Source organism: Telmatherina bonti (genome assembly GCF_933228915.1).
Source record: "Telmatherina bonti genome assembly, chromosome: 17".
NCBI lineage: Eukaryota > Metazoa > Chordata > Actinopteri > Atheriniformes > Telmatherinidae > Telmatherina > Telmatherina bonti.
The window spans coordinates 24,303,019-24,317,277 of record NC_136615.1 but is presented as its reverse complement, the minus strand read 5'-3'; the positions used below and the strand labels follow the sequence as shown (position 1 = coordinate 24,317,277).

The 14,259-nt window shown below is 38.4% G+C and overlaps 1 protein-coding gene across 5 annotated transcripts in view; it reads left to right on the top strand.

The window, feature by feature from the left end:
* The window catches only part of palm2akap2 (PALM2 and AKAP2 fusion), a 73,064-nt gene that overhangs the window by 39,633 nt on the left and 19,172 nt on the right, over window positions 1-14,259 (top strand). For all 5 annotated transcript variants that reach the window (XM_079256749.1, XM_079256750.1, XM_079256752.1 and 2 more), the window contains one exon: window positions 4,490-4,575. In XM_079256749.1, the coding sequence (XP_079112875.1) occupies window positions 4,490-4,575 (86 nt within the window). The remainder of the gene's footprint in view (window positions 1-4,489; window positions 4,576-14,259) is intronic.

The window sequence follows — 14,259 nt, the reverse complement described above, 5'->3', positions numbered from 1 at the left end:
ATTCTGTGGATAGCTTTACTGATCCTGATCTTCAACAAAGAAGCAGAACTTATTTTTCCACTCTGTGTACTATCTCTTGTTATAGTCATATTGGGAAGGAAGGTGATAGACAAAATTTACTGGCAACAAATGGCATAATTCAAGCGACAAGACGATAACTGGTAAATCAGCTCTTTAGCTGCAAACAAACATGCTTCTTTGTGATTGGCCACTGCTGCTGTCAGTCAGTCCAGCACGCTGTATGATTGGTCAAAGTGCTGGAACGCCAGGATGTGGTTTCCTGTGTAGATAAAGAATGTAAATATGCTTTATATTCTACTAAGTAATTATTTTATTTTCAATATCTATATAGGAATCTAGAAGTTATGCTATGAGACATGTTGTACAATGAATTTATGAGTGCACAAATGAGAGCGTTCATATTTTCATTCTTTCACCCCGCTGCTTTGATGTGTGATCTCACAATTAACCTCATACACCTTTTCTTTCTCTTCTCAACTTTTGGTGACAAAAGGTGGTGCCCAAAACACTAAAAATAGGTCTTAACTTAAGGTTTATGTCAGCTGGAGACAGCCAGGAGAATTGTCCTGTTCAGTGTCCCAGATTCAGCAAAGCGAATTCATCACACAGCTGTTTGGTTTAGAAGAGTTTTAAAGGAGACTATGCAGAAGTGTGTGCTGTAGAATGTGTGGTTCTTGTTCCCCCAAAGTGCAAAGCATACACAAAGAGTAACAGAGCAAAGGGGAAAAGAAAGCACTTCATGGATGTACCTTCTAACTGACTTAAAATCAGTTTCGCAAGAAGTTTGAGAGCTGAACCTGACCAATCCAGTTTGCCTGGTTTGGTCATTGTGTGTGTGTTTTGGATGTAATGCAAGGACGTGAAACAGCAGATGTATTGAATTTACCAGCCCCACTGCCACGCCTGCAGTGCTCCTCTTACTCTTTAGGGGTCTCTGTTTTACTGTCTGCCTACCCTTCTAGTTGTATGGACTGTTAAAAAAAAAAGGAGCCATTTTCTATTGTTCACACCTCTCTCTCTCTCTTTCTCTCTCTCTCTCTCTCTCTCTCTGCACTCCACTCTCACTCTGTCACATCCTTTCTCTTTCTCGGCTCTGACATCTGTAACCTCTCTCTATCTTTGGTCAATAAAGCTGAGTTTCTCCAGTGCCCCCCCTGCTGTCTCCTGCTTGTTGTTCTTTCCATCTATCTCTAACATTCACTTTTTCATTGGCTGCTGCTAGAAAGATCACAAGCTGTCCTTAATGCACCCAGCTGTTATAATACCCAATGCCACTAACAGAGCAAGCACACTGCGTTCTGAATAGTCATGCAAAACACACACAATATCTTTGATTGCAGTTTTCACAAGGTCTCAGATCAGAGACAATTCAAAATAGAGGACAGCATTGAAATTCTGGTTAATTAAAGAAGAATAGACTACGGAAAATTATTCATCTTTTCTGTAAAATTTTCCAAATTTGAATTTCTGAAGTCATAAATTTTAATTCACACTGAAGTAACGATAGAAACTCAAATGCAAAGCAACAGTTGCTGCACCCCCTGGCATCACACATGTATGCAGGTTTAAATGCAACATTGTGGTCATATGTTCTCGGTACAAATATCCTAAAGGCAAAGAAAATAACATACTGTCAGCTGCCTGTGTATGGATAAAGACACAAGATGCATTTTTTTTTTTTTTTTATTATAACTTCCACCAGATAATGTTTATAGTAGTAATATACATAATATATTGACCAAGTAGGTCCAGTTGTAGAGGAAGTATTCTAAGACCCTCTTTGAGTAACATCACGGCATTAAAGTAAATGAAAACGTGCACAATATGCAATTAGATTATTGATATTTGTGCATTATTTATCATTAATCATTTAAAGTGTGGAGTATTTTAAGGCAGAGATCTTTTTGATCATCTGCTTTTCAATCAACTGCTGTCATGTCAGTGATTAGTTTAGTAATCTGAATGAACACCCACACGTCCATATTCCACCAAACAATTGAAATAATTTAGGATATTTTCAGTGTGGTGCAACACATTTTCCAAAAGGGTTTAAGGAGGGTAGATGAGAAGAAATGTAGGAAGGATGATGGATATAATGCAGTCTGGAAAGGAAAGACGGTAAGCCACAAGCAACAAAACAAGTCAAACAGATTGAATTGAATCAGTCTGCTCAGGTTTGGTTTGCACAGGCAACACATTAGGTAACCCCATAGCCAGAAAAACCTATAGAATCACTGCCAGTCTACTCATCTGACATTAACGACACCTTAATAGCAAGTGACAAAAGGGGGACGGGGCAGATCATGTTGAGATCAAGACGGTACCTCGTTATAAACTACAACACACCCAAATAAAAGTCCTTACAATAGGACAAAGATAATAAAAGATTAATATTATATATAAAATACAGAGTCCACTGGCTTGTATTTAACTGCAGTATAGAAGCAAAAAGCTAAATTTGATGCCTTATCAGGACTCCTGCAGCAATACTTCAGCCATGTTTCCTTTAATAGTGTGTGTTTCTCTCGAGTGGCTGACTGCGACTGTTAAACATGATCCTGGAAAACAACACAAACATGACCCACACTTTCCCAGAGGATACAGCAGAGTGTGATAAATGATTATATTAGTCATGCTATGACAGCCAGCATCTGGACGCTACTTTGACCACATACACACATTCTCTTTCCCTTTCTTTCTCTCTCAGTCAGTACCCAGGATGGGTGTGTATGCTATCATAATAACCACTAACAGACTTATCATCATGACGGTGTCTTCAAAAGAAGCCACAAATGCAGATAATTATTGGACTTGCTCACACAAACAAACTCAAGACAAGGTGATTATTCATGTAGCAGGAGTTGTTCAACAAAGATTGTGATCTGGGCCACTACATCTGCAGTGATGTAGCTTTCTCGTGCAATCGGCAAATAAAATCAAATGATGATAAAACCACCATCACAAGACTGTATGTGACATGAAGTCAAACTATAAATAAAAAACAAACACATGAACAAAGAGCAGTTACTAATTCTAATGCATGATTATGTGTGCAACATAACAGCATAATCTTACTTCCTGTTATGTTTTGACACTATATAAAATAGATCTAATACCATTGCTGATACTGCTAACACTGCTGCTGCTACTTACTGGCTAAATCCCTCATTACTGTTCTTATAGCTTTTTTTTTTCTCTATGCAAGTTTCTGCTCACTGGAAATCCAGAGAAATATGAAGCAATATGACATTAAAAACTGAAAGCACTCATCATAGAAAACGGTTTGTCCGACAGAATCATATGTTTGCACATTTTAGAATCAATATCACAGAAAAGGTCAAGTCTAAGCAGCATTTAGTTGCTGGATTATCTCAACTATTTTCTCCTCTACTGAGTGATAATGCAAATAAAATCTGCAGAGTGATTAGTAACTATATGCTAATGTGAAGAACAGAGAAAAGAACTCCATTCTGAAGGAGTAATGTCATTGCTGCAGTTTACTGTTTTAAAATGACTGCGTATCAGTTGGACTACTGTAGTTTGACAGAAGAATGATGGTTATATCGTTGTTCCTCAGTCATAGAATCATATTTTCTTTTTACATATATATATATATTTTCCACTATTACAGCACTGCTGCAGTGAGTGTGGGTGTCAGGGGGTTGTGGATGATATGATATGAAATCAGATGTGCACCTCATTGTGGAAGCAGGTCTTTAAATCAGCACAGGGTAAGACGAACAGCAAGAGAGTGCACCACAGAGAGATTTATAGATTGGGTTATGCATACAGACATTTTCCTGGGTTGTGGCGAATATAAGGACTGCCTCTAAGATCATCCAAATGAAGAGGATCATCTTTTAAAGTAGATTGTGGTCTAGTTTCCTCAATCTGTCCAAGCTACGCACATGATACAAGTTTGCATAGTTCTCTCACATCACATCCACACCGGACAGACTTGACTTTTATCTCTTAAAGTAATTTGTTAGAACAGAAAATATTTCAGGTTTTTCTTTTGTGGGAATGTTGTTAGAGGTTAGAAATAGAACTATTTAATGAATAATGTGGCAAAACATCAATTTAAACACTTAAATTTACAATACATCTGTATTAATTCATTATTTTGTCTATTTTATGGGTTTAAATTGAGGATATGTGTTGAAAAGGCAAGCAATTTGACATCATATGTATAAGTAAAGACATTCAATTTAGAGGAAGTTCTTTTTGTCATCATGGTGGCTCATTTTGATGCTTTAAAGAAGTTTTTATTGGAAATTAACCAATATTGACATTCATGGCTCGGGGGCTTTTCATGCTGCAAAGTGCCCAAATATCTGCTGTGAAAAAGGTGTGTAACGACATTAATATAAAAATGCTGTCATGAAATAATTGTCCCACAGGTGCAAATTAATATTAATAAAATGAGGATCACTATGCCATCAGTAACATACATTTTGTTTGATCACAGGATACAGCCAAACACCATGGGTTACTGTGACAACAGCAAATGGCTGTGAACCGTCTGCTTTAAGCAGACATCCCAACACTGCCACGGTGAGTAATTCATATTGATCACTAATTATAAATTCTAAAGTGTTTTGACACAATTTAGGACAAGGAAAGTATTTTTTTTTGTCAAACATTTCCAGAATATTGTGTTTTGCATGTTATAAGTAGGTAATAATACCAGGCAATTTGCTTAAATTTTATGAAAAAATTTGGGGCTTCCACACAACTTTCCATTTAATTTTTGGGCAATCATTCACTGAAGTTCTGCAGTCTCTGTTTTTGTTGTCAGATTAATGTGATTTTACTCAATTTCCTGTTTATTTTTCTTTTCTTACAATGGGAAAAGTAGATGTTAAGAAGCACAAATCTTTGGAAAAATGTTGTGCTGGCAAGATGTTGAGACTGTGGGTTCTTGACGGCAAAATAAATCTGACAGATGGGGAATTCTGTTATGATCCCACTGCCTGTGAGCTGACTGGATAACATTCAGGTTCTCTCCAATATATGGCTATATATATATATATATATATATATATATACATACATACACATATATGTATATGACTGAAATGATCCATAATATACAGTACCAGTACAAACCATTTTGTTTAAAAAAGGTGATGTAACATGATAGCAAATATATCCGATTTGAAATTTTTTTAATGCCCATCCTAATGTGCTTGTGATGGGCTGGAGACCTGTCCAGGGTGTGCCCTGCCTCACACCCAGTGATTGCTTGGATAGGCTCGATTTACTTTGACCCTTAATTGTTGTAAGCGTTTAAGAAAATGAATGAATGAATCCTAATGTGCTATCTAGTAACTGCTTTTACACTTTTCACCTACAAGTGTGGTATGTGGATAGTTTAAACACAATAATAATCCCAAGGAAACCTGAAATGCAATAAACTAAAATGATTAGTCATGCTCCAGCAGAGCTGAAGAAACCTCTGTCTGAGCACACTTTGTTGTTCAGTTGCTTTGTCATGTATATGAGGGGACATGTTGTGCATTGTACTTCGAAACTTGAGCAGGATGGCCAGTTTTCCTGTTTATTTTCTATGTTGTGTAGGGTTATCATTATCAAATAATAATCATTATTTTGTCATTAGTGTATGAAGTGATCTATTAGAATACATATCACAGACTATATCTGATTTCAGAGGCTTCAAGAAGAAAGAAATGGACTAAGAAGCCTAGGACTAACTTTAAAAACATATAAACCCCCCTGTGTTTGGCAATTTTCTATCATCAACAAAGTTTTTTAAAAAAAAACAAAAAACAAAAAACGCCACCTGAACACATGTCGCATGGGAGCTTCAGAATGAGGTGCAGAGGCAGAGATGTGGGGTGCTGAAAGCAGGAGGGGGTCGCCGGTTCGCAGTCAGATTGTTAAGCGCCTGAATAAATGAATGAATGAAAGCCAGTACGGCGGTAACCCGATCCGCTCAGGTCAGCCTCATTGTGCTGAAGCTCGCGCTGGCTGCTCGCTCTCTGATTGTCTCTGGAAAGGGACAGAAAGCACTCTCGGGACCTCGCGAGCCCTGCATTATTCAGCACGCGTGCCTTGAAAAAAAAAGAGAGAGAAAGGGAGGGAGACAGAGAGAGAGAGAGAGAGGAAGAGGGGAAAAAAAGAATAGGAGGCGGAGGAAACTGCCGGTTGGAAAAGCTGGCGCGTAAGAAGAGCTCAATGTCATCCTAGACGGAAGCTGCCGTCACAGCTTCAGGGCTGCTGCCGGGACCGCGTGAGGATCCGCTCCGTTACTTCTCCGCCTCGTTTGTTTCCTTTACGTCCCGCCGACCCTTGCTGCAGCAGTCGCTGTTTCATCGAGGTGGACGCTGGAAAAAGAGGACAAAGAGGGGAGAGAACAGCAAGAAGAAACAGCAGTCAGCAGGTTGGTTACGCATTGAGTTTTTTTTCTTTCCGCCGTTTAAACTAATCCCGGTATTTATCCGTTAATTAGTCGGCTAAGGAGCTCCGGGAATAAACGCTTTGCACATCTTTCTCCTCACGGATACAATAAGACTGAATAAAGCAAAAAAGTGGCTGTAAAAACGTAACAAAAAGGCCTTTTAAAATGAGTTTCTGTTTTAAAAAAAAAAAAAAAAAAAAAAAAAAACTCCCATGAGGGGATATCCAAAGAAAGAAACATGACTGTGTATGTTGGCTTGAGGGTCTTTTCGGTTTTTATGCATGTCAAAGTTATGTGTGTGTGTTGTGTGTTGAATGGAAACAGGGCGTGCAATTTAACAGATTGGGTTTAAAGTGAACAAGACACGGGACCTTGTGTCGTATTCTCCTGAGACAGACGAGCAAAGGAGGTTAGTGGACCAGACTGCTTGCTGCAGTGGTCTCCATGTCTCTCTCTGGCTCCCAGTGCTCCTCCTCCTCCTCCTCTGCATCAATTTAACCTAGATATTGGAATGACCTTAACCTGCTTTTCATCTCCCACACATTCAATTAATTGGGAGAGCGATGGAGTCAGCTTTGTTGATGCTGGTAATAAGGGCGACAAAGGACATATAATGTTGGGCTTGATTCAATCCACCTACATGTTTGTATCATAATTGCTCATTATCCTAGTATCCTGTTGCAAAGTGTCATTGTTTTCCTGAGGATGGTGTACATGGAAAATGGTTTTGCTTCCTTTAAAAAAAAAAAGAAAAAAAAGGCATAAAAAAACAACTCACCATCTGTGTTTTTGCCATTAACTACTTTAGAAAGGATGGAGAGTAGAGGCAGTTGCAGCTGTGTTTGCCGTCACATCAGTTGGAAGGGATGAAACCAGACAGAAAAAAGTGGTATCAAAGCCAACTGCATGAAGCCAGACAGTATTTGTTTGCAACAATTTTTTTTTTGCTGATGTTTTTCTTTTATACTGTTTATTTGCTTTCTGTTGCCAAGCAACTTCCCATTCTTTCATATGATCTGTCATGATCAATGAAAGAAGGACATCTTGCAAGTTTGTGTTTTGATGCAATATTATCCACTTTATTCTGGCTTATCTTCATTATGTGCTCTAATGGTATATAGATTCTCAGTTGAAATGCCCTTAATAATTTACCTTTTTCTGTATGAGTATGTTTATTTCACTGTTGCGGCTTCATCACCTTCAGTTGCGCTGATTGATTTTTACATCACAGTGGAGTTACTGACACTTTGCCTGAATGCAGCTGACCTCTGCAATGCCTCAAGGATGATGGTGTCTTCAGAGGTTTGTCTTTGCACATCCTTGCAGTTGATCTGTTAAGAAATGTGCTCATTTCTTGGCAGCGTCATGTTTGGCAGCTGATATTTACTTTGCAGTTTATATTGCAGATCCCTGCAAACACAGCCACCTGGCGTGAGGAAGCAAAGGATCATGGCATCATCTGATTCTGAAACATATAAAAAAAAAAACACTTGTATATTCAAGTTAGCCGGCCTCATGGGAAAATGAGTAAACTTCTCGATCTTTGGAACCTCCCCTTGACATGGTAGCACTGTCACAAAGTTGAGTGTGAGATTTTGGGCAGATTTGATAAGCAGCAATAAAAATCAACGTGTTAACAGGCTCGTAGTTGAGCTTCGAGTTTGTTTTTATTGTCCGCACTCTGTTTAGAAATTGTGCTCCCTGTTTTGTTTGGTCATCATTTGGAATTGGTAGGAGATTCTGGAAATATCGAAGCCAAACATCAACCTGCCAATACAGACACACTACAACCAGCTCTCCGTTTCAGCTGCGTGCATGATGACAGGATGCCTCTACCTCATAATGAACGCTGTATTCAGACAATATATGATGGTGTGGCACTTTGGTTTTTGTGTTTTTGATTGGTGTGTGTGTGTATGTATGAGGGAAACACATTTTCCATCCCCACCCATCTTGGCACTATGTAGCATGTGAGAACATTGTCAGGAACAACAAAGTTATCACTGATGTCTTCTTCCTCCAGACCTCTCCTATTCCCAGAATGCAGACACACACATTCACAGGTTACATAACCGTTGATGATGCCGAGGCTGGGTCAGCCAACAGGATGAAGAAATAGGAATGAAGTAGTGCAGGAGAAATGAAACAGAGATAATAGGTACAGAGGGAGATAAAAGAGTGCAGGTGTGTGTGACAGGAACAGAAAGAGAAAAACACGAGGGAAAAAAGTGGTGGATATTCGTAGGATGTCTGTTTAACCTCAAATGCCTTGTTGACATTAACTGGCCGATGGCCTTTTCATTGACTGATCTGTTGATGGGACGCCATTTGTTGTCCAGCAGGAAGACAGTGATACTGCATCTTGTGTTGTATATACTATACTATTACCTCATTGTTCAGAAATCTAACATGAGAACTGTCAGCTGACAATGAGCCAATAGCATGAATAAGAAAGACAACATGTGGCCGGCATGGTTGTTTTTCATAGACAACAAGGCATGTGAATGCCCCTCAGGCCAATTATTAGACTGAACCTTGAAAATGATTTTTCCCAGCATTTCCCAAGCTTCTTTGGGTTGTGCATGTGTCAAATGGCTGGAATTTTAAGTAGTTCTTTGGGCTGTTTATGACACTTTGGGTCTATTTTTGTTTGCCCCCTGGGATTGGATGACAGCTAAAAGTGACAAAGGGAGACAGTGGAGTTTGTGTGCTTCTGGTTTACCTCTTATAACTTTGATAATAGATTAAAAAGAAAGTCCCTTAGAGATTATGGGATGTTTTTCATAAGGGTTTGGAAGAATTTTAGTATTTCTTAATGAAAGGGATCTTTTTTCAGTCAAACTTTTTATTCATATCAGTAAGATAGTGATTTATCTGCAGTTTTGTGATTTGAAGATTATTTTATTTCCTATCCTGCAAGCAGTTTTCCCATTGTTGGCCCTTACAGATCACATCTTGATGCCAAAATGTCTCAACTTTGTGCATCCGTGATTTTTCATGCATTCTATTTTTGACACAACTTTTATCTTTATTTTCCGTACAAAGCTCTGATTAGCTTTATTGTTACTCCAGTTGAGAACACACCAAGTAGTGATATGAAAGGTAACTCAGAGGTCTTGGACCAGGTTTGGTTTTGTGCCAGTTTTAAGGTCTAACATTATTTACTATTATTTATTGCTATTTTATCCACATTAAGGCAGATTTAGTAAGCTTTTGATGTCATACATGTCAGATTTAATTCCTAAAAGTTAGAAGTTTGGATTTTTTTTAAGACATTCCATTTTACAAATGTATTTTGTCTATTGTGTTTGTATTTGTGTCCCAGAGAGGAAGAGAACTGAAGGGTTGCAGGAAACACAACAATACAACTCAGCCATGTGATGGCCATCATTACACAACCTCCTCTGCCCACTATTGTCCACAACGTCCACTGACTATTGTTGTACTGCGTGACACAAACCATTCACTGAGTTCATAGCAAAACACAAATCACCTGCTAGCAGAAATACTGTATTTACAGCAAACACAAACACATACTGTAGATGATAAAAAAAAAACAAGGCCTTGCATGAAAAGGAACAGGACATACTGAAAATGGGGAAATGCCTTTAGATGCAGCAATCTATACTTTTATTATAGCTGCCAGCAGTTTGATTTAAAATGAAAGCAGATAGACTTCATCTCTTGTTCTGGGAAATGAGGAGATTGTTGACCTGTTATGTCAGGGCTGCATCGCAAAACAGTGAAAAGCTGCAGAATAATCACATGCAAGCTCCAGCTTTACACTGGAAAGTTAGAAGACCACATTGGCTTCAGATGGGCTTTCATTGTCACCAAAGCTCTCTTATCTGAATGGAATAATCTCAAAATTGTTCCCATGATGATTGTTGATATGGATGACACTGCCTAAAATTGCGAGTTTCCTAACATCACACGGAATAGTATGTAATCTTCCATTGGTTCCACTCTAATTACCTGATATGGGAACAATCTATTTCTTATTCTTAGTTGCCTTATGTGGACTTCCTGCCCAGAATAGTTGGATACACTTCAAAAGAAGCGCAGGATCATCTGATACAGCCACCATAATACCATGCCCAAATGGTTTCAGCTGGCATCATCACTGTGGTGCGACTTGTCACCAATGTCACCAGTCTGGTTTTTGATGGCCCTGGGGGCAAACAAATGTTGTAAGCAAATTCTTTGTCGACCTTTTAGACTTTTCTCAGAAAGAATCAAGCAAAGTCTGCAACAAACCATTCCTTGCATGTCAGCTGCTTTCTTTGAAGTGGTGGAAGGAAGATTTTAAAAACATTAAGGGCCAGGTTAGTGCTAGGCGATATGACGATAAATCTTTTGGACGATAGAAAATGTCTATCGTTTCATATGAGGCTCTATCGTTTACACCACAGTAAGGTGCTTTACTGCAGTATTTTACGTCAAGATGCCCTTTACGGCATCTTACAGCATATTGCATATTGCCCAGTCATGTTTGGTTACTGCAATACGTAACCAAACATGGAGAAAGACGGTAGCAGACGCATTTCAGAGCAGGGTAATTCACTAAAAGATGACCAGCCAACCAAAACTGATGAGCTTGTTCATAATAGAGGGGAAATTTCTGTCGCATGGATGCAGTTTGGTTCCAACAACAGACTAGCTCACAGTCCTAACAACGTACTCCGACTCAACTAACTCATTTTATCACCTGTGCAAGAATCAGGATAAAGAATACAGAATAAAGAATAGAGTCAACGAGCAAAAACTGCAAAAGCAGCATCAAGTGGTGGCAAAAGCACTCACAATAAACTCCAGATGCAAACTCTGCAACAGACATTTACCCGTGAAACGCCATACAGCCATAGTTCCCGCAGATGGAAGGAGATCACTGCTGCTGTTGCTAAGCACATCTGACAAATAATTGATGACTGACAAAGAATTACACAAAACATTTTATACTGTTATTCATATTGATATGGGGATATAAAATGAACTTTATGAGATTTTGGTCATATTGCCCAGCCTTAGGCCAGAAAACTAAAGGTTTGTGTGCATAAAAATGTGTGCAAAAGTCATTGCACTTGCAAAAAGTACAAAACTGATCTACTAACCCTTTCAGTCACAATGAATATGCAATATGGGTCATTAACATGCAATTTTGAGTGTGTTGGGAGGAGAAAAACATGAATTAATAGTTAAGCAACTACAAATTGATCTATAAACCTTCAACACTTGTGTGCCCATTTTTTGCTTGAATGCGCCGAAATACAGTAACACAGTTCGCTGTTCATGAACTTGGAGGGCCACATTTAGAAGACAATGATGTGTCTGAAGGGGAACTGTTTTAGCTATTCTTCAACGAAGAGATCATCGCTCTGTTCATCCGCGAGACTAATCGGTATGCGGACCAAGTAAAAGATGCAAAGGGTGGCAGAGCAGGACGATCGAGTTGTGTTGCTAACTTTGAATTTCGAGGTAGAATGCAGCCCTGATCTTCACCAGTAAAAAGTTCCAAAGAAAAACTGTAAATACATTTTTTTTTTCGTGATTTTTTTTTTTTTTCAATAAATGTATGCAAAAGACAATGAAAAAGACACTAGGAACATATGTTTTCATTCTTTATTACAACAATAAACGTGCTTTTGAAACAGGTAGGCATAATATTTTTTTTGTTTGTGAAAAAGAACGCAGTTTTATAAGGAAAAAACGTCACTTTTTATGCAGTGGGATGAAGGTTAAACCAGATTACAATTTTACCAGGAGAAACTGTGCCTATATTTATCACATTTCAAAAGAAGTTTCAAACTTTTCAAACTTTCTGTGTCAATAATTGCACACATGTGGCTGCGTTTATTATCACAGGAAGAAGACATCAAAATGAAGCAAGGATATGTAGAGAATACATTTTTACCCTTATGTTAATATTTTGGTATGAATGAGGGAACTATTGTCAGAACATATCACTCAACCAGCATTGGGATTTTGGAGCTGTTGGAGGAACTCAGGATGGATTTGGTGGTAGCCATGAGGAGTCATGCAGTTACTGCAATGACAAAACTCCTTGCAAGTCTGCACTTTTTTACATCTCGATTATCCCAGAGTATGGTAGCCGTCACAGCTGGGATCTCCTAGTTCCATTTTTCAAATGTGCTGTTCAAAGTCCTAAATGCAATCCGTTATGGGATGGCCAGGGTTATTAGGTTTCATCACACTCTGCAATTATTGGATAAGAACAAACAAGGCCTTTTTTGTAGCATTTTTTTAATGTATATAGGATCAGATTTCTTTGCTGCAAGATCATTTTTTTATTGGCGCCATCAACTAACTGATCCAGTTCCAAAGAGTCAAATTTCTTTTTGCAATTTCTCCTCAAACTCTCCAAGGTGCCTCCAATACGTTTCCACCATGCCACCAATGTTAGTAAACCACTCGCAAACCATGGTTCAGCCCCATGTGAAAAAAAATTCCGATTGTATGCACAAATTACGACATGCAAATTGGGATCTTAGTTGATCTGGCCCCAAGAAACAGAAGGTGGTCAGGTGAAATACATAGCCAATGGTAGGCCTATGCCAAATGTATCTTACCAATATTTAGTCCAATCATAATTGAGAAATACCTTGAAAATGACCCAACTTAGATTTTTTTTAACCACCTCACTCATGAATTTAATGCAAAATGATACATTTCCAAATCGATAAGTATGAATGAATTGGAAACAGTGCGGTAAGAAAAAATAACATTCAAAATAAATGGGTGAAACTGTAAAAGACAAGGTCAGAGTTGGTTATTGGCTTGAGGTTTTTTTTTTTTTTTTTTTTTGTCCTGGATGAAGCTTCTTTCCTCAGGTCTAAATACTTCAGACTAATGAGCTAGTTTCCATAAATAGACTGTTGACGGGCACTGCTCTTCTCAGGGTGAGGCAGAGCTAGCTAATGCTATAAGCTTTCCCAGTTTTGCATAATGCTAATGGTCTTTTTGTTTTATAGCTTTTTGTTCAACTTGAAATCCACATTAAAGCTCAGTTTAACTTCTTTCTCAGAAAAAAAAAACTTTGAGCATTGGTCTGTTAGCAGTTAGCCTGATTGTGTGGTCTGATCTCAGAGTGCTGGGGGACAAAATACTAAAGTAGGTTGATTCATGCTGGGAAAGGATTAGAATTATATGCTCTGAGGCTTTCTCTCCTCACAGACACACACACGCACACACTTTCTCATACAGAAACTCACGTTTACACACGTGCAAGCATGCACAACCATGTCCTTAAAACCCTCAAACCCAGTCATCTATGTGTCTCCCCCTCCACTAATGGTTTGTCCCTTCATGTTTTTCGTTCCTGCTCAACTTGCAGTTTCTGATTTTTATTTTGTCTGATTCTTAAGACGATGATCTTCCTTAGTATTTTTGGTTGCTTGGTTCCGGTTACAGCTTAAAGGTAATTACATCTTGTAATAGATGAGCTGCAGAGAAACTGGTTTTAATAGGTCTGCATGCAAGACTGGAACAGTCAGTCAATACACAATAAGTTGTTTTGTGCTTTTAACTGTGTGAGTGTACATGGTGTGATAATTCAATATGAAAAGAGGGGAATGATAGCTCACAGTATGTACTTTGTCCTGTTGAATTACCAGCAGGGGAGGACTGGACTGTTTCACAATGGAGGCTGAGGAAAGGAGGAGTAGGCAGGCAATGCTTTATGGGAAAATCTGTGCTGGAGCATTCATCAGTTAAAAAAAAAAAAAAAAAGCCAAAAATTTCTGCTAAATGGCATTAAAACTAATATTTTTATATCATATAATCAAATAATAAATATAGCA